This window comes from Corapipo altera, unplaced genomic scaffold (genome assembly GCF_003945725.1).
Source record: "Corapipo altera isolate COAL_440 unplaced genomic scaffold, ASM394572v1 107b, whole genome shotgun sequence".
Classification (NCBI taxonomy): Eukaryota; Metazoa; Chordata; class Aves; order Passeriformes; family Pipridae; genus Corapipo; species Corapipo altera.
Window position 1 is genome coordinate 502,479 of NW_020884951.1, and position 27,811 is coordinate 530,289.

At 52.7% G+C, this 27,811-nt stretch overlaps 1 protein-coding gene across 1 annotated transcript; it reads left to right on the forward strand.

The window, feature by feature from the left end:
- DRP2 (dystrophin related protein 2) lies at window positions 1–27,811 on the forward strand. Its single transcript, XM_027663230.1, has 24 exons — window positions 1–439; window positions 8,060–8,213; window positions 12,145–12,278; window positions 13,091–13,247; window positions 14,141–14,261; window positions 14,745–15,013; window positions 15,495–15,641; window positions 16,189–16,267; window positions 17,433–17,493; window positions 17,878–17,939; window positions 18,213–18,287; window positions 19,489–19,690; window positions 19,909–19,994; window positions 20,699–20,856; window positions 20,992–21,158; window positions 21,478–21,589; window positions 21,978–22,114; window positions 22,380–22,445; window positions 23,177–23,242; window positions 23,540–23,683; window positions 24,322–24,559; window positions 24,695–24,815; window positions 24,962–25,048; window positions 25,821–27,811. The coding sequence occupies exons 2-24, from the start codon at window positions 8,106–8,108 to the stop codon at window positions 25,838–25,840; spliced, it is 2,817 nt and encodes a 938-aa protein (XP_027519031.1). The 5' UTR covers window positions 1–439; window positions 8,060–8,105; the 3' UTR covers window positions 25,841–27,811.

Genomic DNA, 27,811 nt, shown 5'->3' on the forward strand with positions numbered 1-27,811 from the left:
TTTTGCGTTCGTACATCTCCTCATCTCCCCTCCTCCCTTTTCTTTCTCCCTCTCCATGTGTATTTTGTCTCCTCCTCCCGTGCGTGTCTGTCTTTCCATCCCCACTCTTCTCCCTCCCCTCCCTCCGGATCGATTGCTGGCCGAGATCTCCAAAGGGCCGGGCACTTGGTGGGGTCGTCCTTGTTCCTCCCGTGTTTTGCCGAGTCAAGGGTATCTCTTCGGAGGCTCGGGGAGATGCTGTTCCTGGTGATGTGATTGCATAGCAACACAGCAGCCGGGGCGGTGGAGGAGGAGAGGCAGGCGCGTGCAGCAGTGCTCAGCCTCAGCATGAATCCCTGTCACCGGGGCTCCTCTGCTGATTCACACGGACAGCCCCTCTCCCCGCTCCCGAAGCCCGGTGGCCGCTGCCCCTGCGCCTCAGACCCGGTGGACTCGGAAGGTAGGCCATGACAAAAATTTGTTTCACGCTCGGATCCTGGCTGGGCTGGAAAAGGGGGAAAATATGGACAGATGGTTAACCTCGGAAATACGCTCCTTGGGCGTGTGTGCGTGTGTAGATCCCATCACAGCAACACTGCCCATGCCTGTGCGGGTGAGAAAACTTGTAGAGAAGAAGAGAAGGATGTCAGGGTGGGAGTAAGAGAGGTGGCCAAGACCATTTCCACAAGGGAGAAACTGGAGACCAGTTAGAGATGCGGATTCCCAGGACAAACAATAGTAGCCGGCATCCCGGCTTTGGTTCTCTGCACACTGAAGGCTTATTTACCCTGGCAGTGTTTCTGCCTGAGCTGAAGGACTGCTCTAGGCAGGGTGCATGGTGGCCTTCCAGCATCTTCTTGGGAGGGTTAGACATCAGGACAAGGCAGGGACCCAAATATTTTTAGAGTAGTAGGCAAGGATCAGACTATAGTCCCAGCTCTGCCCTTTTCATTCATTACCTTACACAGTCCAGCCTTGCTCCTTTATCTGTCCACTCTCCCCTCCCCCAGCTTCTCCCCACTCCCTTTCACTCATTGTTCCTCCTCCTCCCCTCTCAAGGTCTTCTCTTGCCACCACTGACTGTCCCTTTGATGCAGGCAGCCCTGACCGACTGCAGAACTGCCTGCAGGAAGCACGGGACCTTTCTTGCTCCCCAGGGCTCAGCACTCTGCCTCCCTCTCCATGCCAGACAGGGTAGCCTGGGCTGTGGTTTGTCAAGACTTAGTGCCACAGATTATTATGGCTCCCCAGTCCAGCCTGTTCCCTTCAGTTTTTCCCTCTGGCACAGCATCCCAGCTGTAGAGCTCCACTGGTGGAACTGGCAGCACTGTGTTTGTGGGGTCTCAGCGCTGAGACTGCCCAGTGACAGGGGTGTGGAGCAATTACTCCTACACTTCTAAATGCCATGCTGTCTCTGGGAGAAACCAATGTTTGTTTGGATTTTGGTTTTTAGTGTCGGGGAAAAAAAAACTCAAGTCAAATTTTGGTAGTTTGTTTTCCTTCTGCCCTAATCCAAGGTCCTCCTCACCTTCCTTCCTGCGGCTGTCACCGACCTGTCTGGACCTCTGAGAGCTATTGTTTGATTATTCTCTGTAATGGCCTTTCCTGTCTGACCAGAGTACCCTTGTTGAGGAAGCTGTGTGAAGCCCCAGCTACCAGGTTCAGTTGTGCCAGGAGGGTTCCTGTTTTCCTGGCACCCGTGTGTAGCTCGTGTGCCTGCCGTGGCTCTGGTGCCATCTCACATCCAGTTCCCTGTGCTGAAAGCTGCCTTCTCTGCTGCTGTGGGAGTTGTCCAGGCAGGGCTCTGGAGATGGCACTCTGGACAGGGACTAGACTGTAGCTATGCAATTTCAAACTATCTCATTTTGCAGCACTGTGTCCGGGAATGTGGGTGCCTGGAGTGCTGGGATGGGAAGGTGTTGGAGTGGGCGCTGTGATGTGATGCTGTGTTCAGGTCCTCTTTGTCAGCTGAAGAAGCTGAGAGGAGGACCTTGTCTCTGTGTTAGTACCTGAGGTAGATCAATGCTGCTCACTAAAACTGGCCAGGACTGTAACTCTGAATGGGGGCTCAGGCTGGAGTGGCTCTTTGCAAAACTAAACAAAGTGAGACAGGGAAGGGATTAAATGAACAGGTTCAAACAAAAGCCCTGAGTTCTGGAGACACACAGTGAATTTCTGAATATAATCACATTTTGAGAAATATATTCAAGGCTTCCACTTTAGCCTGCATGCCTATAATAAAAGCATAAAAAAGGAATTTTAAGTATCATGAAGTAAGACATACTGACCAGAAAATATTCAGTCTTAAACCCCCTCATTTTCACAGGTGTATAAAGGTGAAACTGATCTTTTCAGAATTGAGACAAAATAGCTCCATCCCATTTTCCTCTGTTGTTTTCCTTAGTACAAGAATAAGGTCACTGATACATCTCAAGTAGGGAAAGGAAATGTGATTTCATGGGACATACAACCTGCTCATAAAATTCATGGCCTCAGAAGCCCAGAGAACCTGGTGCTTCGACTGGGAGTTTATCATAAAGACAACCCTGGGGGAAAGGTGTAATATTCAATTTAGAGAAATTGGTACCGGTTTTATACTGAGAATGAGAAACAAAGTGCCAGGGAAGGCAGAAGCCAGTGCAGCATCACCTGAGCCACCCCCAAGTGGGGAGTGTGCTCTTCCCACTTGCTCACTGTTGTTGATCAGTGACACAGTGTGGCAATGGGGGCTGTGCTTTTCACAGTGCAGCAAGTCTTGGTTCCTGCCTCCAACAGCAGGGAAGGGAAAGTTCAGGCGCTTAGAGGAGAAAGACAAGACTTGAGATTTTTAGTGGGTGTAAGTTGGCAGGTTTCAGGGCTACAGGAGCCAAGTTTCTGAAGAAGTGTGCTCAATTTTTATGGCTGGTGTAACCTTCTTTCAATCATTAGGCAAGTTCTTGCCCCCTCCCCATCCCTTTTGTGAGGTTGCTCCTTCCCCTTTTCCTGCTCCCTTTGTCTGTCAGGTCAGACAACAATTCTTTTTGCCAGTACAGCAGGGCTGTTGGCTCACAGCTGGGTCCTCTGGGTGCTCAAGTCATTATCCTTTAATCAAAGGAGGAGAAGAGATGGGAAGAATTCCTAGGAAAAGTGAGCTTGGGAGAGAGCAACTTAAAACCCAGCTGGGACTCTGAAATGATGTGTGAAAGAAATGTAGATTTCAGTCTTCCTAAATAAATTCCCATAAGATATTTTTAAGCAGAGAGAGGGGTAGTCAGTTCTGCATGGCTGTGTTGTGGGCATACACCCACACTCACCTGGTTAGGTGGAGACATCATCATCACAGTTTCCCAGTGCAAAATGAACTGGTGAAATTTTTCAGCTTGAGATTTTGTGTGAATGTGCATGCTCTGTTGCTTGGGAAGATGGAGAGTGACTGAGCCAGCAGAGGAGATGTTGCTTCTTTATTAAGACGTGTGGCACCTACTTATCCCTTGAATTAAAATAACATTTTGGCTATGAGTTAAAAGGCTAAGTGGTCATTTAAGAAAGCAACTCATTAGATGGGACAGTCCCCACTTCACCCACCCTCAGTGATTAAGACAACTTTTGTGCCACTCACTACCAGACACAGCAAAAATTTTATGTTACTTCTTAAGGGCAGGTGATTAATCCAAGGACCTTTCATTCTAATTAATAAAGGGGACCTGGTTCTTTGGCACCTGGGATTTTTAGCCCTTGGATGTTGAGGTTGAAAATGCCTGGCTATATGAAAGACAGCTGATAGTCCTTTTCCCCTTTTGTCGTACACAGGAGCACGTAAGAACCAGGAGAATGTTGGGATGATTTTTTTTTCTTTTTTTAGGGAGTGTGTTTGGGCATCTATTCCTGGTTTGTAAAGAGATGGTCCCAGTGGGAGAAAGATTTCTCTTCCTTCTCTCTCACCAAACCCTGACTAGTGGGGCCTTGGGAAGTAGGTCATCTGGCCCTTGATCTCAGGCTTAAACTATTTACTTACATGTGCAGAAAAACAACTTTTGCTGAAACAGGATGTGTTATTAGGCAGTCCAGGGAGTCCTGCTGTCTGACAGCCTGGGAATGCTCCCTTTGTTAGCATCCACACTGGGAGCTGAACTCTGAAATATCCACAAGCCTCCCACCTTCCCCCTTAAAGGACACTGAGCATGCTGAGCTGAAATGTTATTACTTCTCTTGTACAGTAAGTTAAACAACAACAAAATCATTAACATTTCCAGCAGCAGGGAACATGTTTGTATTTCCATCCCCCTCATGGGATAAAGGCTGAGCTGCCTTGCCTCAAAATTTTCCCATATTTTTTTCCTTATAGGCCAAGATCTGAAGTGGAAAGTTTCCGCCCGGAAAGAATGTTTTGGAGGAAATTAGCAATTCAAAGCATAAGCCTGGTGATCAAGAGACCTCTTGACTTATATGCTGTATTTGCTGCTGTTATATGTGGTAGAGAGCCAGAAATTCAACATCTGACATTAGACTCTACCTTCTGTGTCAAGTCCCTAATCCTGGGGTTACCTTAAGCTGCAGTGGGAATTCCTCTGTTGTTTGGGAGAGTTTGGATATGGGTTTGTATTGGGAGGATTTTAAACAAATGCAGCAAAACTGTGGAATTAGACTGTGCAGCACATGCACCAGTGGCAGGCTGTCACCTTCCTGTGGGCTGGGATGGAGAGGAGATGGGACACAGCCTCTCCAGCCAGCCAGGGTTGCTGTAAAGCAGGAAGAGAACAGAGATCCCTGAGCAGAGCAGTGAGTTGTGTGGTAGAGCTGAAGCAGAACTGGCTGAGCAAAGGCTATTCCAGCTGCCTTTGCCAGACTGGCTGTAAAGCAGGGAGTGAGGCAGGCTCTCCAGTGCTGAATTTGTAACAGATACAGTTCCTGTGGGAAGAGGAAAAAGGCAATTATTTTGGTTTTAATACACTCTAGTGCTCAAGCATTCAATTGTTGAAATGCAGAGTCAGGATTTTGGGCTTTCTTATTTTTCAACTAAAGGATCATGGTCTCAGCTAGGCTAAATAGTGGTGGCTTGGTTACTAAAATGTTTGGAAGCCCTAACACAGCACTGTGAAACATCTAATGCTTCTTTTCTTAAGGTGGGCAGAGAGCAGAGGCAAGTGTTGGGTGCTTTTAATGTGGGAGGATGCAAAAGAGTATCATGTAATGAGGCTGCACCCGATCCTTCTGAGGACCAACCTGACCACCTTTGGGTGAGGATCCTCCAGTGAGGATCAGGTGAGACACACCAGTGGAAAAGGTTTCACTCCTTGCCCTCTCCACTGTGTGAGTGCAGTGCACCAGTGCCTGCCCCATGGTGACTCTAAAACTGCTTCTTGCAGTGTCCTCCTGTGGAAATTCTCACCTGAGCCTTGATGTTTGTTCTTCTTGCACAGAAATATGTCCAGGAGAGCAACCTTGCTTTATAACTGTTTGGACAGCCTGACCTGAGTCCTCTGAAGGAGGATTTCCAAATCCTTCTCAAGTAGAGGCTTGTACAAGGCTACAATAGGACGATAGTTTTAGTTGTCAACACCTAAATCTGTTTTGATTGATGTCCCTTGGCTGTCGTGTGCTGGGGTCTCCAGCACCAACCTAAAGCAGAGTGCAGAGGGTGAATGGGGGTGAGGGGGAGGCCAAGTGGGTCACAGATGTGGTTCTTGACAGATACAGGCATCGGCAGTAGGCATTTAGCCAGGAAGCACCCACAAAATATCTGCTCCACATGCTGCAGTGCCCAGACACAGTGCTATAGTGCAGCACTAGAGCAGAAGTGCAAGATTTGAAGCTATTTTGTGTCTTGACAGAAAATCGGAGCAGATCAAGAGCATTTCTTCTCTCCTGGTTCCTGTAACAGCAGGGAATTTGGCAAGGGGTTGTATGAAGCTGTTGGTTTGCTTGCAGACGTGCCTCTCTGTCTGGTTGTCTCTCTCTCCCACTGAATGTCCTCCTTTGTGCAGTTAGTTCCACATTACTGTGGGTTCTCCACCTCTGGGCTTTATCTTTGTTATTGTAGAGTGGCAAAGAGCAGCTGAAACTTTACCATCACTGCAGCTTCATTGCATTGGGCCATAGAAGAACTGGGGCCTCAGGATGGCACCTGCAATGAGACGACACAGAACCTCACTGGCAAAAGCCACGGATTTCCCAGTCATGGGCAAGAGCTCAAAGGCATTCCTGTGTTAGGCTTTGAGGCAAAATAACTTTTCATACCTTGAAAATTGTGTCTCTGCTGTGCTGACTGTCATCCAGAGGTCATTTAGAGGAACAGAGCACTGGAGGAACAGGGTGTGGTGCTACCTGCTGGCAGAAATCACCCACTAAACCCTTGGAGTTGAATGAGGTGAATTTGCCCCCAGGGGCTGGGGGGCTTTGAAGACCCTGGGTTTTGTAATTATTAATGTGTCCTCATAATCCCCTGCCTGCATGAGGAAAGGAGCTGGGTGAGGGTGTTGTGATGCGCAGCCTGTAGCGTTTATTGGTGCAAATGGGCGGGAGGGAGAGAGGACAAGACCTTGGATTGCTGGCATGTTGGAGAGCTCAGCACAAGCTGTTCTGCTGGAAAGGGAGAGAATTATGGCTGTAAAAAACTGCTAAGAGATTAAAAAAAAATCATAACAGGATAATCTGTTCTTTTAATGTGTGTAATGGAGGGGAGAGAGGCAGTGAAAGCTCAGGCAGGAAGACTGAGGGATGTGAAAGAGTGAGAGATGGGCAGTGTGTGCCAGGGCTGGAGGGCTTTCTCCTCACCTGTCTGTCCAGTGGGATTGCTGGCAGTGCAGGATGTGCTGCCTGCTCCTGCCCTGCAGGGCCAAGCAGGAAGATTCTCAGCTGTCCAACTGAGCTGGGTGTGAAAGACCCAACAACCTTCTTCCATCAATGTTGTTCTGTCTGTGCCTTGGAAGCCGCCTCATCTCCACTTAGAAATAAGGTCTGGCTGCTGGGGCAGGGGATTGTTGCCTTCTAGAAGTAAGAAAGCAATCACTGAGTTAGGCAGTGGGTTGGACAGGAGGCAGCACAGCACCGTGGACCCATCACAGGCAGTTTTGACTGATTACTCTTGATTTGCTCATCTGACCATGTGCTGAGTCTGGGCTGGGTGAACACCCTGTGTGGTGGTCACAGATTTTGTATGTGAGATCTCCATCCAGCTGGGAACATGTTGGTGCTCAGCTCCTTCCGTGGTGCTGCCACTGGTCAAAGGCAGAGTTGTGGGATTGTGTTCCAGTTGCAGGAATGTCAGATTCAGGTAAATACTGCCTTCTGTAGGCTTTATTTCTTGTGGCTTTCTGTAGAGCCGAGATGATGCTGGCAGTGAGATAAATCACTATTTTAGCTTATTTTATTCGGAGTCCAAACAACAAAAACCAGCAGCGTTGTGACTAGAGGTTGTATTTTCAATCTACAGAATAGTCAAGGGGCCACTGCTAACTGGCTTTGCAGGTCATACCATTCAAAAAAATGGACATAATAAAAAAGGGAATTTTAGAACTTGTAATGAGTAAAATCTCATAAGAAGGTGTAGCTGATAGTCTGAGATGCGTGTATGAGATGCATGAGGCTGAGTGTCTAGGCAATTTGCCTTCTGAACATAAAAGAAAAAATAATATGTTTGGAAATATTGTCTATTATGGGGATATGTCTATTATATCTAAACATGTTGTCTGGGATTAAAAACCATAGCACTGTACCACCCACTAGGGAGAAAATTAACTCTAACCCAACCAAAACTAGAAGAGAAATAATAACAGTGAGATCCTCTCTTCCATCTTTTCTGAAACCATAGACGTCTTGTGTAGTTCAAAAAACCCAACCCTTTTTAAAAATGCATAATATTCTGTGGGGTTTACTAACAGAGTATCAGTACAGCAAATTGCATAATCAGGTGCAAAAAAAAAAAAAAGAGTTGGACATTTAGGTGAAATAATATTGCAACATTAGGAGAAGTATATTAAATAAAAAATTGCTTCCTTTTAGTCTCCAGCTGCCATGAAGGCAGCGCTCCAGGCAGCTGGGAAGGGGCTCAGCTCCACGAGGAGGTGCAAGCTGACCCAGGGACTCTAATGCTGCTTTTCAGGTGCCCGTATCCAGAGTTGCCTCCACCCCCATGAACATCAGTTCTGATGCAGCCCCTGGTGATGCAGGAATGGCTCTATGTCCTCCCACGGTGTCCTGAGTGGCACATCCCAGACCAGGCACAGCACAGCAGCACTGCCCCCCCGCTGCCTCAGGTAAGAGCTGGCTCTGGGAACCTTTCTCACGGCTGCAAGTTTGTGTGGGGCAAACCAGGGCCTCTGTTCCTGGTGGCAGGGAATGCTGTCGGCCCCAGCCTCCCGTGGGCTTGCACTTGACGGGAGCGTGAGCTCTCCTTGAGCGTTCCAGCTGTGAAGTGCTGCCCAAAGTAGAGGAAGAGGGACAACCTGCAGAGCTGCATTTCAAGCTTCTTCCAAAATAAAGAGCGAGAGGCTGCTGTTAACAGCTCTTACCTATTTGGTTGGGTTTTTTTCCTGGAAACTTGGAAGAATGTCAGCTTTGGCTGAAAATGCAGATTTCTAACCTTCCTGATTGCAGAGAAGAGGTTGGAAATGAGCCCTTGGTGAATGCTGTAAGGCAGAGGAGGAGTCTAACCTCTTTCCAGTCTAGTTATCTTGAGGAACAGAGAGTGTGCTCCCACTGTTGGTTTCCCTCCTCCTTCCCCAGGGTCTCTGAGCCGACAGACCAGGCTCCTCACCGGAGGGAAGGAAGGTCTCTGGGGATCCCTGGGCTAATGGCAGGAGAAGAAGAACAGAAAGGTGTGCTGGCAACTGTCTGCAGAGCTGCCTGTGCTCTGCACTGAGCTGTCATGAGCTAGTTTAGCACCTTTAGAGTGGGGAAATGCTGCCTTAGCTCTGCCAGAGCACGGCTCCCACTTCACCTGTAGCTGTTGGCCCCAGGGTACCTCTCAGCTGACCAGAGATTGATGGACAGTGCCAAAGTTTCCCTTGGGTGCTGGCAGTGTTCTTCCCAGGATAAATGAGGTCCCAGCTTTGCCTTTTCCTGTTTCATTGTGCTTCAAACATGGAAAGCAAAGGCTGATGCTGAGTCTCCTCCCTGCTGTGGTGGCTATCAGCCTGGCCCCATCCTGCCCCAGAGAGCCTGGATCTGAGTGAAGAAGGCAGAGCTGTCTCTGGAGAGGCTCCAGGATGCAAGAATGAGGCAGTGGGGAAACCTCTTGGTCGCTGAGTCAGGACTTACTGGCCCCAGGGTGGCTGTTATGGTGCTGCTGCCCAGCCAGTGCATGAATGGTTAATAAACAGCAAATGAAGCCCCCTCCTCTGTCCGGGAGCTGGTCTTGCATCTGTCGGGCTTGAGAGGTGGTGAGAGGAGAGAGGAGGTGCTGTGCTGGTCCCAGAGAGAGGAACAGCAGCAGTCAGATGTGCAGGCGGGGAAGGAGGGGAAGAGAGGGAGAGATACAGGGAGCTTTTCTTTCCCTCCTTGTAGGTGGAAGAGAGCATGGAAACAATTCTGGGCAGCAGGACTGTGGGGGACATAGGAAGCCAGCCCAGAGCCTTCTGGCAAAAAGAAACTATTTGCACCCAGTCCAGACTGGCAGGAACATCTGTGCTGGCACCCATCACTGTGCTGGGACATGAGGGGGGGGGCATCTTTGTCCTGAAGCACGTGGGGGACAAGGAGGGTATCTTTTGTTTTGTGGAATTAGGTCTCAAGAACATGACTCTTTACCTTCTGGATAACCAAAGCTTGCTGGGACCATTTCCTGGATAAATCTCTTTCCTGGCAAACACTCCTGTGTGCTCTGCATGTGCTCCTGCCTCTGAGGGTAAAGTCTCTGCTGGTCACCCCATCCCAGCCCATGCCCTCGCAGAGATGGTTGTTCCTCAGTGCTGGCACCAGTGACTCTACACACACCTGATTTCCCACAGGGAGTTGCCCTATAGCAGGCAGATCTCTGCCCCCTTCGTGCTTCAAGGGCAGCCACGAGGTTAAGGCAGGTTGGAGGCTGCTGGAATGCCACTGGACAAAGCTGGGATTGAGGCTGGCTGTGAGGCACTGCCGCCCCCCTGCACATTCCTGGGGGGTCAGTGCTCAGGGCATCCTGCTCTGTTGGGCATCCAGTGCTTCCCTGCTGCCCTCCTGGGTGCTGCCTGTGGCACCCGGAGGGCTGGGGGGCAATGCTGGTTCCTTTGGAGAAGCTGGGGGGCCCTGCAGCAGATCTGTGGCTGAGCACAGGTAGATGCACTTGCCAGAGCCTGCGTGAGTGTTTTGCGCCCGAAAATAAAGCTCGTCAGGGGTGGAGGGGGAATGTGGGTCCAGGCTGCTGCTGCTGCTGGGGCTCTGGGGAAAGGGTGCTTAGGGGATGCTCAGAGGGCAAGCACTGTATTGTGCTGTACTAGGCTTTGTCCTGGGGAAGCAGATGTTCAGTACCTGCACTCTGCTTGGTCACTGCCATGGGCTTATCTACTGGGCTTGGTCTGTGAGTCACAGGCTTGGTGGGCTTTTAATTTCTTAAACAAAGCTGGAAGGACTGTGTGGTCTGCACAGCTGTGTTGCAGTTGCACTTGCACCCAGGTAGAGCTGCTCCCCTCCTTTGGTATCTCCTGGGATAGAGGGGAGGGCTGGAGCATTCCCTGGCAGCACTGTGGGACTGACCTACTTCAGTGCCGTGAGGATCTGCACATGCAGAGTATTGATTTTTCTATGTGCAAGCAGCAGTTTTAGCTTGAGTGGATTATTATTCATGGCCCCAAGAATCCTGTGAACTCTGTGGGTGATGGTTTTCTCTGTTTTCTTGGTGCTCCTGGAGTGGCAGGATGGGAAGGCAGAGAACAGCCTGTTAGATGTTTTTAGATGAATCAAACTTAGCACTAGTCCTGGCAATAATTTGATTTCTCTCTGAGAACTGGTGTGGAGGGGGTATTTTTAGCTGTGCAGCCAAATTCCTTATCTGGTGATTTTCTCCTGCCTGTTGTTTTCCTCGGCTTGGCTGGATCTCTCCTCTTGACACCTCTGTGAGCCCTTGGACAGGACAACTGACAAGTAGCTACACATTCCCCTTGGAAGAGCTGCTGCTTTCCCCCAGAGGCAGCTGCCCTTGTCTGGCAAAGGAGTTTCTGTTGTATGCTCTGTTTAGAAAGTGCTAACACAATTAATTATGGCTGATTAACCACCTGGGGCTAATTATCACAAATGAACTCTAATATCGAAGTAGCATTCGATCGAAATGCTGCTGTTTCTCCGACAGAACCTATCTTTGTCACACTTGTGGAAATGTGTCCCTGTGTTTTGCACAGGGAATCATGTTTTTTGGAGAAAACCCTCTCACTCACTGAGTCCTATGTGAGGTGCTTCTAGTCCTGCTGGTGTGTGTTATCACCAGCAAGTGCAACTGTGTCTTCACTGCCACTGTGAGCAGGGACAGGGCACAGCGCTCAAGGCTTAGGAGAGGATTCCACTGAGGATTTGTTGTCCAGGGATCAGCAGCCCATTTTCCCAGCTGAGTGGCACAGTGCAAGGTGTGCTTCCTTCAAGTGGCTGGATTAGGATTTGCTATCACCTTCTCCATGGCTTTTTGGAGCACCTTTCCCACCACTGCTCCCTCTGGAGAGGTGCAGAGGAGAAGCAGCATCTGCGGAGGAGAAACAGCTTCCCAGATTTGCTGTGCAGGCAGGGAATATCCTTGAGCTTCTGTAGAGGAGCAGGTGGCAACTCCCAGTATTGGGGATGACATAAAGGAGGTTGGCAGATCCCCTTGCTCCTTAGGAACAGAAGGACCAGACTCCTCTTGAAGCACAGAAGCCCTGTATAGCGTGGAAAAAATCATCATTAGCCCTGCAGGGACTGTGACACGTAAGGACCAGCTCTGATTTAGCAGCTAGCAGTGAGCTAAGCTCATTGCTGGATAACTGAGAGCAGGAGACGTGCAGTAAGCCCTTCCTTCAACCTTTGCTCTTAGTGCTGCTGGAGTTGGCACTGCATCCTTCCTCCAGGCACAACCATGGGCTTCCTGGGAGCTGCTGAGAGACCACTCAAGGAGCAGGGTAACCCCTTTGTGAGTTGAAAAATGAGTCAGGGTCAGGACAGGGTGGGGTAGGTGCTCCCAGGCAGGTGCCCAAAGTCCCGGGCAGTGATGTCTGGATGCAGCATGGTTCTGTTTCTGCCCAGGTTGAAGCCTCGCAGGATGGTGCGGGACCTTCGTGTGTAACCCCTCGGGCTCCAAGCAGTGCTGCCGGGCCCCAGGCCCCTCTGGAGATGAATCTTTGCTGGAACGAGATAAAAAAAAAATCCCACAGCCTTCGGTAAGAATCCCTGCCTGGGGCAAACCTGGCCTTCCAGCCTTGCCTGCTGCTTGTGCTTGTCAGGAGGCTTTGGAACTTTTTCGCTTGATGAGCCACATGAATTCACAGTGACCTTGGATCAGTTCTCCCCCTTGTCCACAGACTTCTGAATATTTCTCCTTATGCTGAAAAGCATCGTCTCCGTTTCCACCCATCCCGTCCTCTCCTCCCTCCCCTCCTTCACTTCTCCTTGCTTTCTGCTGCTCCCTCTATCCTATCCCCTGCCATCTCTGCAGCTGGTCTCTTTTTGCCCCATGGCTTTGCCTCCACACACTCTGTGCTTGTCCCTTTGCCGGCAGCCCTTTGCACTTCCACTGAGGGGAACATGCCTTCCAGACTGTCAGAGGTTGCAGCTCCACAGCCAGCATGACAGAGAGCTTAACTGGGGCGTGTTAATTGTGTCCTGCCTTAATCCAAGGCTCCTGGAAGCTGCCCAGACATGTAAATGCCAACCCAAGCCCCCTGTGCTAGCCAGAGCACAGTTCTGACCCACAGGCGAACACAGAGTGACCCTGTCCTCTGCTCTGGGCTCCAGGGTGAGGAACAGCTTCAGGGTTTCCTCTCCCCAGTGCCTCCATGCTTCACCCCACCTGGCAGTGTAACATCTATGCTGCCTGAGGGTCATGCACAGCCCATGTTAAGGTGTGCTGACACTCACTGGTGGGGTCCTGGGGGTCCCCACCCCACCATGGTGCTGTGCCTCCCCTCCTCAGGGAACCTGCTCCTCTCCTGTCTGTCTGACTGCCAACTCACTGTCTTTGCTCTCCTGCCAGGGCTCGGCTGGAGGCCTTTTCTGACCACAGTGGGAAGCTGCAGGTGCCTCTCCAGGAGATCATAGACTGGCTGGGGCAGAAGGATGAGGAGCTCTCAGCACAGCTGCCCCTGCGGGGCGACGTCCTCCTGGTGCAGCAGGAGAAGGAGACGCATGCGGTATGTCCCCTTGCACCTCCCCTGCCACTGTTCTCTGCTGGGATGAGCTGAGTGTGACTGGAGGGAATTGCCTCTCACTGGCCTCTGCTTTTGGGATCCTGGGGCTTGAGAAAGCTGTTGGTCTAAGGGCAACCCGATGGTTGGGACACGAGTGATTCCTGCAGTGACACATTTTCATCACCCCTGAAACTGGAGTAAACCCAGACAGATCAGAGTTTCCTGCTCCCATGATCAGAGAATTTTCTTCTCTCTGCCAGTGGCTGTTGGGTTATAATTGTTTTTACCTTGAAAACAAAAATAAACTGTTTATCATTGCTACCCCTCATCCCTGCTGGAGCCACTTCCCTGGTGCTCAAACAGCCCATCCAGCAGACAGCGCCGGTGTGGGAACTGCAGTTGGAGGGGAGGAGAGGACATCTTAAACCAGTGTGCCTCTGAAGTCTTCCCTGGTGCTGCTTTGAAGCATCCTGCTGTTCCTCTCCTTGCTCCTGCAGCAGCTGGGTCTGTTGCTGAACAACTGCTGGAAGGACTGTTTGTGTGGCCATGCTCTCACTGCATGAGTGAGGAGTGTCTCCAGTAGTGCCTGTGAAAGCACCGTAAATAAAGCAGTTCCTCTTGTGCACCCCTGGCTCAACACACCCTTCTGGGCTGGCTGTTCTGCCTCCCCACTTCAGCAAAGCTGCAGGCCAAATCTCTGCAGGGGCCACCTTCTGGTAGGGGGTCATTCCTTCCCTGAACAGCAAAAATATTTCTCTTAATGTTAACTTCTCTCTGTGTCTCCAGTGTGATTTGGGCCCTGAGGTGAATAAATAACTGCTGCATTTGGCAAGGGGGCAGCAGGGCACAATTTTCTGTCTCAACCTACTGTCTCATCTCTGTGCTCTGCTCTCCAGGCGTTCATGGAAGAAGTGAAGTCTCGGGGACCATACATTTACTCTGTCCTGGAGTCAGCACAGGCTTTCCTTTCCCAGCATCCATTTGAGGAATTAGAAGAACCAACTTTGGAAAGCAAAGGTCTGTGGAGCTCCCCCTTCCTCGTTCTCTCGTAGCACAGCTCCTCCCGGGCTGGCATGGAAAGAGTGGAGTGCAGGTGGTTGGCACAAGGAGGCACATCAGTGCTCTGCCTCACACCACAGTGCCCCAGGCTACTCCCAGTCCTTTGGCTGAAGGTCAGACTGGCACAGGGCAGTGTCACTGTCCTTGGTGAAGGCAGAAGCTCATTAGACAGCATCAGATGTGCTCTGGGGCAGTGTTTTAAAGGGCAACAGGGCTTCTCCCTGTGAGGAGCAGTGGGTATGAGTCTGTGGGCAGGCTGGATGCCTAGGGGAGCTGGTGCAGAGATGATACTATTATTATTTGTTTTCCCTCCCTCTTTCCAGTTTTCTCTGGATTTTTTAATCTCCCATTTCTCTGTCCTCCCTCCATCTCTTACCCTGCTCTCCTCTGGGCTGGGCTCTCATTTTTGCTCTCTGTTCCCCTTCTGCTTTGCCCTCACAGATGTCTCTCCCCGGCACCGGATCCAGAACATCAGCCGCTTTGTCTGGAAGCAGGCGAACGTGGCCAGTGAGCTGTGGGAGAAGCTCACTGCCCGGTGTGTGGACCAGCACCGCCACATTGAGCGAACGCTGGAGCAGCTGATCGAGATTAAAGGGGCCATGGAGGAGCTCAGCACGACCCTGGACCAGGCTGAAAGCGTGCGTGAAACCTGGGAGCCCATCGGGGACCTCTTCATTGACTCCCTGCCAGAGCACATCCAGTCAACCAAGGTACTTTAGGCTCTGAGAAGGCTCCAGCCTTGGCCCCAGAGGTGATGAAATGCTGCTTCCCAGGAACACAGTGCTGCCCTCCTGGACTGCTCAGTCCAATGCAGCCTCGTTACCTGGGATCCTCCCTCCCACAACCCCCTCACTTTGTGAGGGTGTTTTTGGCCCACAGTGTCCTGAGCAAGCGGCTGTGCTGAGTGCCTTGTCATGGCTGTACACAGGTACAGTGGCTCAGCACAGATGATTCATTGTCCCCATCCCACTTCTCAGGAGATTTGAGTAATCTGCAGCCTGGTTGTTTTGGTCTGTGGGGTTTTTTCCCTTGCTAAGGTACCCTGTGGGAGGGTTACTCAGCAGTGGCTTGGCAGCCACTGGCCCACCCTGAACTTGTAGCAGAGGAATCAGATCCAAGTTGTGACCACTCACCTGCTTCTTTTCCCTCTTCCCCTACTCTGTGCCTGTTTCCCTGGGCATGGGTTTCCAGCTGTTCAAAGAGGAGCTCTCCCCCATGAAGGATGGAGTGAAAGTGGTCAATGACCTCGCACACCAGCTTGCCATCTCAGATGTCCACCTGTGCATGGAGAATTCCCGTACCCTGGAGCAGATCAACACGCGCTGGAAACAGCTGCAGGTGGGAAGGAGTCAGCACCAAGCACTGCAAGTAAACCATGGGCAGGAGGATGGTGGGAAAGGGCTGCCACTGCTGAGCTCCAAGGATGATAAAGTAAGGCTTGGCATAGCAGGGGTGTTATAGCTGGTGTTCCTAGTGGGTGAGAGATCAGTTCAGTGTGAGGAAAGTGGCTGGTAAATCTGTAGAGGTCTCGATCAGGAAAAGTCAAACAGAGGAACAAAGAATGCTATCTGAGGAGAATCAGGGTCTGATGGGTGGAAGGAGTTGTGAAGTGTCAGTACCAGCTGTGGCTGCTTGGATGTCTGTGAGAGTGAGTGTGGATGCAGGTGATGTGTACATGTACATGGAGACGTGCCCTGTGCTGCCTCACCCTGGGGGAGGAGGTGTAGAGGGCTCAGCAGACTGGGGGATGCAAAACCAGAGAAGGAGAGGAAGGAAGAGGATCTGTGTGCTGGGGCATGTCTGAGTTTACCCACAAGCCTTCCTGAATGGGTCTTCAGGAGCTGCCTGATGGATTGCCATTGAATTATTCTGTCCACTTCTCCAGGCCTCCATAAACGAACGCTTGAAGCAGCTCCAAGATGCCCACCGGGACTTCGGACCAGGCTCCCAGCACTTCCTGTCCTGTACGTGAGCGGGTCCTCCTGGTTCCTGCCTTGAGGCTGCCTCTGCACAGCCGTGTGGGCTGTGGCACAGGAGAATTGGGTGCAAAGCCCTGTTCCTGAGCCCAGGGCCACACACATGGTTGCAAAATGGCCCAGACTGGTGCCTGATACACAGGAACCAAAGAAGGAGGCATCTCCCAACGTTAGCACTGTGCTACCTCACCCGGTGGGATCAAGGGCATGATGTGAGCACAGAGCTGTGACACTCACAGCAGCATCTCTCAGGTGATACTGGGGCTGTGTCAGCCTCAGAGACTGGGTGGTCAAGACAACAGATGGCAGAAAAAGGCAGTCCCCCATATCCCGCTTTAGTCATTTGGAGGCTAAAAATGTGCCTGTTAAGGAGATTTTCATTCATGTGGTGAGGCAGAGAGATGCTGTTTCTACAGAGCAGAGCTGCTGGCTGACAGCTCTCAGACCTGCCAAGGGTGGGCAGCAGGTTGTGCTCCAGAGCCTGTCCTTGGAAATGCTGAGCCCTGCTGGGTCTCCAGATGTCGGTGGGATTTGTAGGCCTGTGTTTCTCTGCAGACCATGTACTCCTACCTGAAAGAAGGAATGACTTTTCCAGTTGCAGGAATTGATAAGCTGTCTGTGAAAAGGGAAAGTATGACTGAGGGCCATAAAAGGGCTTCCATTCTCTAGATAACAAACATGGGGTGGGATGTAACTGTTATGGGATGTGTCCTTATCTTCCCAAGATACTGCAGCTGACACACAGAGTGGGAGTAATGGAAACAGCTGATGCTTTGGGTGCCTGAGCCTGGCAATGACAAGTAGTGCTGTGTGTGTGCACCCAAATCCCACCTGCTATGAGCTCTGCCCACTGGTGTCCACAGTGTTGCCTCAGGCATCATCAAAAGCATCAGAAAGTGTCTGTTCCTGAGTTATGAGCTCAGCCAGATAGAGAGCCCCTGTCTCAAGAGGCAAGATGCCTCTAACAAGACCAGCAGTCTTGTGTTTCTTATGAGCAGCATCCCCTTGCCTGCACCAACACTCCCAGTTGGTGATTTGGGAAGGCAGAGCCTCTTCAGAGGTACCCACCTGTTGACACAGTCCTACTGGGCTGGCATCAGAAACAGCTTAGAGGAGTGTTTGGTGTTGATCTGACACGTCTTTCTCCTTGTAGCCTCGGTCCAAGTCCCCTGGGAACGAGCCATTTCCCCCAACAAAGTGCCATACTACATCAAGTGAGTGTGCTTCCAGTCACAGCCTTCTCTGGCCTGGTGGGAATGGGAATTGGGGACCAGTTAGGGGTGGGGGGCAGTGAGAGGAATGATCTAAGCACTGACAAACAGTGAGACGTGTTGCCCCCAGCCTGGCAGAGCCTGACTTTCCCTGCTTACAGATGTTCCCAGATGAGGGGGAACGCTGTCTGGAAAGGGAGGGAGCTGGTAGCAAGTGAAGGCATCATTCTGTGGGCATCTTCCATGCTGCTGTCCTGGGGAATGTGCTCAGAGGGATGCAACAGCCCCAGTTTCCGCTCCCAGCACCAGCCAGGTCATTTCATAATCTCTCATGGCAGCTGCTTGAGTGGCAGCTTGACTCCTGGTTTCCATCTATTTCCCTTCCAGCCACCAGGCCCAGACGACATGCTGGGACCACCCAAAGATGACAGAGTTGTACCAGACACTGGGTAAGGAGGCTGCCACACAACCACTCAAGTAGTATCCACCTTTTTGCAGCATGGGGTGCATGTGAGATCCCCCCAAACCACCCACCCACCTACCTCTGGCACAGGGTCCCCAAAAGCAAAGTGACCCCCTGCCAGACTCTGCTCCTCATCCTCCTGCACGTAGTCTGCTTCTGCTGGTGGGGCTGGTGCCTGGGAACTGCAACTGCTGCTTCCTGCCCTGGAGATAAGGATGTTGCACTGTGGTTTCATTCTCCTTTTCCTGTGTTATTGCAGCGGATTTGAACAACATCAAATTCTCGGCGTATCGGACGGCCATGAAACTACGGCGGGTGCAAAAGGCCCTTCGATGTGAGTGTGAGAAGGGTTTCCCTCCTGCTGCCTCTCCCCCTGTGGAGGCATTAAAGTAACACAAGCTTTTATCAGCACATCAAAGGCAGGAGGCACCAGGGGACAGGGAGCTGAGGCGAGAAACCAGGAAGAACAGCCTGTGGATGGAAAGCTGAGCAAATTCACCAGTCTGTGTCAGTGCCTTTCTTTACAGGCTTAGGGTGGAAATATGTCAAAGGCAGGTGTTAGTCCAAGGGATTTGAGAACAAAGCGGTCCAACTCAGATTTACAAAGCTGTGGGATCAGGCATGAGCTCACCAAGTAGCTCAGATCGAGCACAGAGAAGTCATGGATGTACCAGAGAGCAGAAATCAGCCACACTGGCAGGGGCAGAGAGGGCTTCACTACTTGAAGAGGAGGAAGGGAACCAATAAACTTGAAGTCTGCGCTGTTGGTAAAAACTGGAGGATTAATAGCCAGGTGAATATGATGCCACAGGAGTGGCATGTGCAGTTGTGGGCAGTGTGGACACAAGGGTGAGCAGGAGCAATTCTCACTGGTGTGTGAACTGGGGGTACCCAGTGCAAGTCTAGCAGCTTTGACAGGAGAAGGGAGGATTTTTCCACAGAATGAAGTTAGAGTGTGGCAATGGGCTCTGAGATCATAAGTGGTCTCGGAAGTGGAAAGACTTTCTAGAAAGAAAGATTACTGGCTGCTAAATGCAGTAGCACATACAACCTGCAGCCACAGAGATCTGCAGCCAGGGTAGCTCACGCTGTCCTAGCCCTGTTTTGGGTTTGTACCTTAACTCCTGCACCCTGTGAGAGCTGGAGACAGGACTGATCCACCCCTGGGCAGCTGCTGGTAGGGTCTGTGTAGCTCTGTGCCCCCTCACCTCCCCACACCAGCTCCACAGGGACATGGCACGTGCAGAGAGCTTGGCTCTGGGTGCACAGGGCTCTGCACAGAGCCTTCCATGGGTGGACACATCCATGAGGAAGGAAGGTCACAGAGAATGGTCACTCAAGGTGGAGATGTAGTATTTTGGGAGAGGTTTACAAGCGGAAGAGAAATTCTAGGAGCTGTGCCCATCCTGCCAGCATCTTTCCCACTGCTCTGGGACTCACGCTCCCCCAGCTCAGGGCAGGGCTGCACCTCTCCCCTCTTGGTTCTCACCTGTCCTGTTTTCCCCTCTTTCCCTCTGCCTGTGCTTTCTGTGCAGTGGACATGGTGACCCTGGCCACAGCCTTGGAAATCTTCAATGAGCACGACCTGCAGCCCAGCGACCGGGCGATGGACGTGGTGGAGGTGATCCACTGCCTGACTGCCCTCTACGAGCGGCTGGAGGAGGAGCGGGGCATCCTGGTGAACGTGCCCCTCTGTGTGGACATGAGCCTCAACTGGCTGCTGAACGTTTTTGACAGGTACCGCTCCCCCAGGGCCCCCCTGAGCTGTGGGGCTGCCACACTGGGAAGGAGACCTCTGTGCTGCTCCTCTAGCTGGCAGGGCTGCCAAAAATGCTCTGGCTGTTAGTGAGGGGGGCTGCCTGGCATGTGCTTGCCTTGCTGACCCCCCTGAAAAAAAAAAACCCAAACCCAACCTCCAAAGCATTTTCAAACCTGTGCAATATCTCTCCTTGCAGTGGCCGCAGTGGGAAGATGAGGGCTCTCTCCTTCAAGACAGGCATTGCATGTCTGTGTGGGACAGAGGTCAAGGAGAAGTTTCAGTGTGAGTCCCTTGTCTCCCTTCCCCAGAAACTGGTGTGGAGTAACCTGGGAAACCAGGAGTGCTTCTGTTTTCTGGTTTAGTTCTTTGCCCAGGAAGAGCAAAGAAACATCTTTCCTGCAGTGACTAAGCTGCTTGCATCACCACCTCTCCCTCCCTCCCTGGGCCCACGCCACCTAAATTAAGAGGTTTTTTTTCAGACTGACTGGTGCTGCAGTGTTCTTGCTTGCATGGTACTATAAGGAACAGAGCAGAAAAGGCACACAGGCAACAGTTATCCAATACTTCCCAGAAGGGGAAAAGCCTGGAGGTGCATGTTGGGGAAGTAGGTTTCAGACGAATTAAAGGGAGCTGCTCTCCTTGATGCATTTTAACCCTGGTACTCTGTCATGGAATATTGTGGAGGAGGTGGTATAGGAAGCACCAAGGGATTAAATAAAGGGATTGGGCCGATTCATAGAGGACAGGCTAGCTGTGGCTGTTAAAGAAATGGGGTGTGTAACCTCTGTCCCAAGAAGACTCTAAACCCCTGGTTATTGAGAGCTGGAAGGTTAAGGGTAAAGGTTATTTTCTCTTATTTGAGCTGCCTGCTGGAGATGGTCAGTGGGGCCCCTGGTGTGACCCACACACTGCTCCCTGTGCCTGTCTCCTGCCCAGGGTGTGGGATCAGCTGGGTATCAGCCAGGCTGTGTCTCTCCTGCCCGCAGATCTCTTCAGCCAAGTGGCCAACGCTGGGGGACTGTGTGACCAGCGGCACCTTGGTGTCCTGCTCCACGAGGCCATCCAGGTCCCACGGCAGCTCGGGGAGGTGGCAGCGTTCGGGGGCAGCAACGTGGAGCCCAGCATCCGCAGCTGCTTCCGCTTCGTGAGTGCAGGGCCACGGCCACGCTGTCCCTGCGCAGCAGCCGTGCTGGGGACAGGCTCACAGGGGTGCCGAGGCACCTGCGTCCCCCATGGCTGGGTCCTGGCTCTGAACAGCCCCTTCCTCTTCCTTCCCCAGAGCAACGGGAAACCTGCCATCGAGGTGTCCCAGTTCCTGGAGTGGGCCAACCTGGAGCCGCAGTCCATGGTGTGGCTGGCTGTGCTGCACCGGGTCACCATGGCCGAGCAGGTGAAGCACCAAACCAAGTGCTCTGTCTGCCGGCAGTGCCCCATCAAGGGCTTCAGGTAGGGTTGTGATATGGGACCTGGGCCCCCAAGGGGAGGGCATGGTGTCCTGCAGGGCCGAGCTGAGTTTGCTCCGTGTTGTTGGGGGAACCTAGAACTCTGCAGTCAGCAGTGTTTTTGGGCAGGGCAGACCCGGGGCCAGCTAAGGGCAAAGAGCAGGATGCTTTTCTGGGACTTCAACCATCAGCACTGTGGGTCACTGGGGTGTGAGAGCAACACAGGCCACCTCTGTGCCCTCCTGCTGACCTCTTCTTGGGCTTCAAACTTGCCTCTTTTTGCCGACTTCCACTGCCTCCCTATGGCCTCTTGACCTCTGCAGGTATCGGAGCCTGAAGCAGTTCAATGTGGATATCTGCCAGACTTGCTTCCTCACCGGCAGAGCCAGCAAGGGCAACAAGCTGCACTACCCCATCATGGAGTACTACACCCCGGTATGGAGCTGGGCTGGGCTGGCAGAGTCCTGGCTCGGAGTAGGTCTGCACTGGCAGCAGCAGCCTTGTGATGTTTAGGCTGGTGCAATCCCAGAAGTGGATCCCTGGTATAGTTTTTTATCCCTCTCCATGCTGGGAGTTGCCTGTGTCCCTGTTGTTCTGGGGCTCAGGGCGAGAGGGATGCACAGCACCAACCAATGCCCAGCTTGGCTTCTGCCAGACCCTATGTCAGCCTGACAGAGGTTCCTTCCCTGTGCCCTTATTTGTATCTGCCTCTTCCTCTGTGGAGCTTGTCCCCAGCCTGAGGGGACTTCTCTAGTGTGGGAGCTGACCTGTGCTGCCCCACTTTTCATTAAGCAGGACCTTTGTAATGTTTGTGTCTCTGCAGACCACGTCCAGTGAGAACATGAGAGACTTTGCCACAACACTGAAGAACAAGTTTCGGTCCAAGCAGTACTTCAGCAAGCACCCACAGAGGGGTTACCTGCCTGTCCAGTCTGTACTCGAGGCTGATTTCTCTGAGACGTGAGTTGGCTGCGCCCTGGGCTGTGTGTTTTGAGCCAGCCTGACAGGTGGGCTCCATGGGTGGAAGGAGCATCTCAGCTGTGAGACTGAGAGCTCCCACGGGTGGGCTAGAGGAGGCACTTCCTCTGGGGGTGATACAGTACCTTGTTCTTGAAGGAACAGAGATGTCAGTCTCCCTCTCCAGCCTGTCCCTGTCTCTTCTCAGCCCAGTTGAGATCAGGGCAGCCTCTCCAAAGCCTTGCTGACCAGTGTGCCTCTCTTCCAGACCAGCCTCCTCCCCGATGCTGCCACACGCTGACACACACTCCCGGATCGAGCACTTTGCCAGCAGGTACCACCACTGGGCACTGCTGTCACACCAGGGCATGGAGCATGACTTCCATGGGTGTGGAGGGGCTTGGGGGCAGATGTATGGTGAGCTCTTGCTGCTTGCAGCCCCTTCCACCCTTCCCAGCACGCTGCACCTCAGGCAGGGCCAGGCAAACGTGCCTGGGACGTCACTGATGCCATGTAAATTGGCACTAAAGACCTTGCACCAGACAGGAGGTGACAAAGTGATGCAGCAGCTTCCATGGACTGTCCTGTTCTTCCCAGCACGAGCTGCTGGTTGGATTCTCACCAGGCAGATCCCTCAATATCTTGCTCTGTTTGTGTGCTCACCAGTGCTGCTTGCAAGCTTCCCATTGCTGCTGCCTTGTGGTTTTTGGTGCCTCTGCCCTCACCATGGGGATGCGAGGAGTACAAAGAGTCTGTGCTTGTAGCTCATGCCCCAGGCTGGACCTGGAATGCTTTCACCCCTTTCTTTTGCTTATGAGAGCAGAGGCTGAGCTGACTGCACAGCAGCAGCTCTTTATTCCAGAGACTGTCACCAGAGCAGCAGTGTATTTTTGTTTCCTAAAAAGACAAAGCTCTGTAGAGCCTGTGAAGAGGGACAGACTGGTGCAGGTCAGCTGGGAGACCCTGCCAGAAAGGGGTCTTGCAGGGGCTGAAATAAGGAAGGTACACTGAGCAGACATTCAGGGTGTCTCTAACCATATCTCAACCTTTTCCTCTTTCCTCTAGGCTTGCAGAGATGGAAAGCCAGAACTGTTCCTTCTTCAATGATAGCCTGTCCCCTGATGACAGCCTGTGAGTTCTGCCTCCTTTCCCCTCTCACCTCCTGATGAGTCAGAGCTCCTATGGCTCTGTCCATGCTTAGCCAGGGCACAGAAATGCTTTCCTTCCCAGTCTCTTTGAGTAAGAGGCTCTTGGGCACCCTCAGCTAGCCAGGGATGCTGAGCCACTTCTGAGCTCTAGGCCTGGAGCAGCCAGAATGAGCTCCCCCACATGAAACCACCTCCCTGCAGGCTCCTCCTTCCCCGGGGGCACACAAATCCCATCAGACTGGTGCTCCTCACTAAGCTCTTTCTTCCCCTGTTGCAACAGGGATGAGGACCAGTATCTGCTACGCCATTCCAGCCCCATCACTGACAGAGAGCCTGGGGGCAGCCAGCAGGTTCCAGGAAGCCTCAACATGGATGACAAGGGAGAGCTGGAGCGAATCCTGGCCCACTTAGAGGATGAAAATAGGTAGAGGCACGGGCAACTCTGAAAGTGGGGCTTATAGCCTAAGGAGGGGAAGGGACTGGAGAAGCCTGGTGAAGCTGAGTGGAGCAAGGGAATAGCTCCTGGATCTGTAGGTGGGGATTGGAGATGTTGAGTGGGCTGGTTTGGAGGGTGTCCAGGCTAACACATAGAAGCGCTCAGTGAGAGTGTGCACTACAAGGAAGGGAAATAACTCTGTTCCCCAAAATGTTCCTTCCCACATCCCCAGAAGCTGTTCCCTTCCTGAACCACAAACTGGTTGAGTTGAGCTCAGGGCACTCTGTATTTCATGTCCCTGAGCCCCATGAGAACAGTGGTGGTGCTGCTGCTCTGGACCACATGAGGTGAGGTTCTAGGCAGGGCAGATCAGCTCAAGAGGAGGTGATACTTTCCCTGCCCTTGTTTTCAACCTCTTGGGAAGCATTTGCATACATATTTGTGAACTCCCCAAGTGGAGCAGAGCCACAGATAGGCTGTCCTGCAGCGGGCATCCTGATCCTCAAGCTTCACAGGTGGCAAAGGTTTGTCTTCGAGTCGTGGGCCGTCCCCTGTGTGCAGCTGCTGGGTGTTTCCAGCACTCCCTGGGAAGGAGCGTGGTGATGCTGACAGGGACTGTCTTACAGGATCCTCCAGGGAGAGCTGAGGCGTTTGAAGTGGCAGCATGATGAGGCAGTGGAGTCTCCAACCTTGGCAACAGGCTCCCCTGAATCAGTGCAAGACCCACACAACGACGAGCTCCTGGCGGAAGCACGAATCCTCCGGCAGCACAAGAGCCGCCTGGAGACCCGCATGCAGATCCTGGAGGACCACAACAAGCAGCTGGAGTCCCAGCTGCACAGGCTGAGGGAGCTGCTGCTGCAGGTGTGCTCAGAGCAAGGATCTGGGACCTTGGGGCAGGCTTTGCCATATCAGAGCTTTGACAATGGCAGAAAGGGATGGTCAGAATGGGGGGAAGAAAAGGACAGGGGATTATAACAACCCCCTTTCTCGCTCCAGCCTCCAGCAGAGTCAGATGGTAATGGCTCAGCAGCATCCTCCTTGGCTTCATCTCCACATCAGTCTGAAGGCAGCCAGGCAAAGGAGAAAGAGCACAACACTCCTGACACCGAAGCTGCAGGTGAGGACTGGGTTTGGGCTGAGCTCCTGACCCTGTTCCCTTGGTCTGATGCTGCAGGACGCTGCTTGCACCCTGCCAGAGTGCTGGCAGTGAGGTGGCTGTCCAGAGAGCCTGCTTACACCCTTCTGCCCTCTTTTCCACTGCAGATGAGGTGGAAGCCAAAACCCAGGAAGTCAGCATGTGCCTGGAAGACATAATGGAGAAGCTGCGGAGCGCCTTCCCCAACTCTCGAGGTACTTGAGTGAAATCCTCCTCTCTCGCTTCTTGCTGCTCCCTCAGATGAGGTTTTCCCCACAGAGCCCTGCCCCAATCCCAGCTTCCCTGCGACAGCTGACGACCCCCAGTGCTTACAGCCAAGAGCTCTGCTGCTGCAGCGCTGCTGGGACTGGTGCGTGGCCTGGGAGCAGAGAGGAGGAGGAGGTTTCACACCTGCGAGGAGAGGCCATCAGAGCTGCCAAGAGTATGGACCAAATAGATGCCCCCAGATGAGGTGCAAGGCAGCCTCCTGCCCTGCTCAAAACCCTGCACCCTGTGGGGCTCCCCACTGTGAAGATGGACAGACCTACCAGGATCCAGCCTGTAGTGACCACTTTGAGCCACCTCTTGGCTTCCTCTCTGTCCAGACCCCTCCAGCAGAGGTTGAGGCCCCAGTTACCTGGTGAGATGGAAGCGATGATGCAAGCTCTCCTGACTGCTCATGGACAGCTCTTCCCAGCAGGGATGGAGACTGGGGGATGTGTGTGTGGAAGGCACTCCACTCATCCAGGGGGTTTGGGTGTTGGTCATTCTGCTCATTGCCTCTGTGGTTCAGACCAGGAGCAGCACTTGGTCTTTCACCTGGGGGAGACAGCTTGGTGCCAGCACTAACACGAGGTGGTGGTCTGCCCATGCAGACTCTTGCCCACTTCTTCCATCCCAGAGCAGGATCCTGCTGGCTCTGCAGCAGCCCCCTTTAAGCAGGTGGCTCTGGGTCCTATTTTCCTGACCTGTCTATTTCTCTTTCAGGTATGACCTCCCTTATCTAACACCTCCTGTGAGCCAGAGGCTTTTTCTAACCAGCTACCTGGCTGCTTTCCTCCCTCTCCTCTCCCTGCCATGCTCCCTGTGCTGCAGCAGGCCTTGCACAGACTCCCTCCGAGCAGGTTGTGCAGGATGCTTGCCAGCTCCAGAAGATCTCAGGGGAACATAGGCCGTACAGGAGTGGGACTGTGGGCTTCCCAGGAGGCTGGCTTGGTCACTTGGCCACAGTGTCTGAGCCTGGGTGGAGTGGTTAGGAAGAAAGAACTGAAGCCATGAAAACTGCCTGTCTCCCCTGGCACCCAGGGGTTGCTGCCTTTGCCTGCAGCACTGAGGGGGATGCAGAGCTCAGTCTCCCACTCTTCATTTTTGCCCAGAAACCTCCGGGTTTATGGGCACCAAAACACTCCTGGAGCCACACAGCTTTTAAAATAACTCTTTATGACAGCATCCAGCTGCCAGCCTTATGGTCCAAGCTCTGCCACCCAAGGCTCTGCAGCCAGCCAGGCACGTACCACCTGGAGAGAGTCTGTGAGGTTTATGGAGTAGGGATGAGTCCATGTTAGAGCTTCAGCCCAGCTAGTAGCCTTATATTGAGAGGGTCTTTATAACAGAGCCTTATTGTTTAATGTGCATATATTTCTATATATTATTTATATATTCTGTACTTAAACACTCTCATGGACTCACTCCATTAAATTGTAATACTGGAAGTGTAGCTGCCCTTCACTTTCAGACCAGCCCAACTCCTGCTCCCACAGGAACCAGCACCTTTCCTGTTGCTGGTGTTGCAGCAGGGCTGCTGCGAGGGGAGCTCTCAGAGGGCTGGACCCGCAGCAGGCTCTCCATCCCACCTGGTTTCCTGGGGATCTGTGCCTTTGCCGTGGCACAGAGAGCCTGTCCTGCACAGACCCAGCTCCATCCTTGGGGAGCCTCAGCTCCTGCAGGAAGGGGTTTCTCCAGCCGTACTCCAGCCCTGGAGTTGGTCTGATGCAGGTGCACAGCAGGACAGGTAGGGTACCTCCTTTCTGCCCCCAGGGAGCAGCTACCTGGCTGCTGTCCCTGCCTTTGAGCTGATCTGGGGGGCTGAAGGCCCCTGTTGGAAGCAGGTGAGTCCTGTGGGGCAGTGGAGGGGGACTGTTGTGCAGACTGGCAGGGCAGCTCGGGGGTGGGGGTGGCTCCTGGTCCCAAAAGCTCCCTCAGACTGGCTGTCTGGCTGTGTTATGTTGAGAAAGAGGCAGAGTCAGGTGCTGTGGGGTGACCGAGAATGGAGGCTGAGGTGGCTCCGGTGCTCTGGTGCCAGGACAGAGACAGGGCTGTTGTTGCTGGCAGGGATGGGATGCAGTGGTGAGCTGTTTTCAGGCAGGCTGGGACCAGGGCAGTGTGCTCGGGCCCAGGGCTGTTCAGCTGGCTTCAGTGTGCTGGCAGAGACGAGAACAGTGCCCACACCAGGGGTGAGGTGGTGTGAGCCTTTATGCCCATGTGTTCAGCATGTTGTGTACAGTGTCTGCTGGCAGTGGTGTGGGTTGCTGTCCTCGCTGTCCCCTCTCACAGCCAGGTGAGCAGCAGGAGGGCAGTAGCAGTGGTGTTGGTGTTAGGCTGGCTTTGGGCACGCTATGTGTCAGCATGGTGAGAGGGACCACAGGCCAGCCCCTGAGACCTGGCTGGACCCCTCTGTTATCCCAATGGCAGGATGGGTGCAGTGTGGGGAGGAGAGAGGTTTGGCCTGAGGATGAGGTGAGAAGTATCCAACCTGGGGGAGTTGGAGAAGAAAAAGGGGGCAGAGCTGCATGTCCCAGTGCCAGGTGTGGGGAGCAGAGGTGACCAGGTTGGGCACTTGGGCTGTGTCTGGGAGCTGGGATACGGGATGGGAGCAGGCTGGCTAATGCTCTGGTAACCATGTACTGTGGTGCTGCTGTCCTCACTGCTTTGTGCCATCTCTGCTCTGGAAAGAGAATAAATTTGTATTTATACTGAGA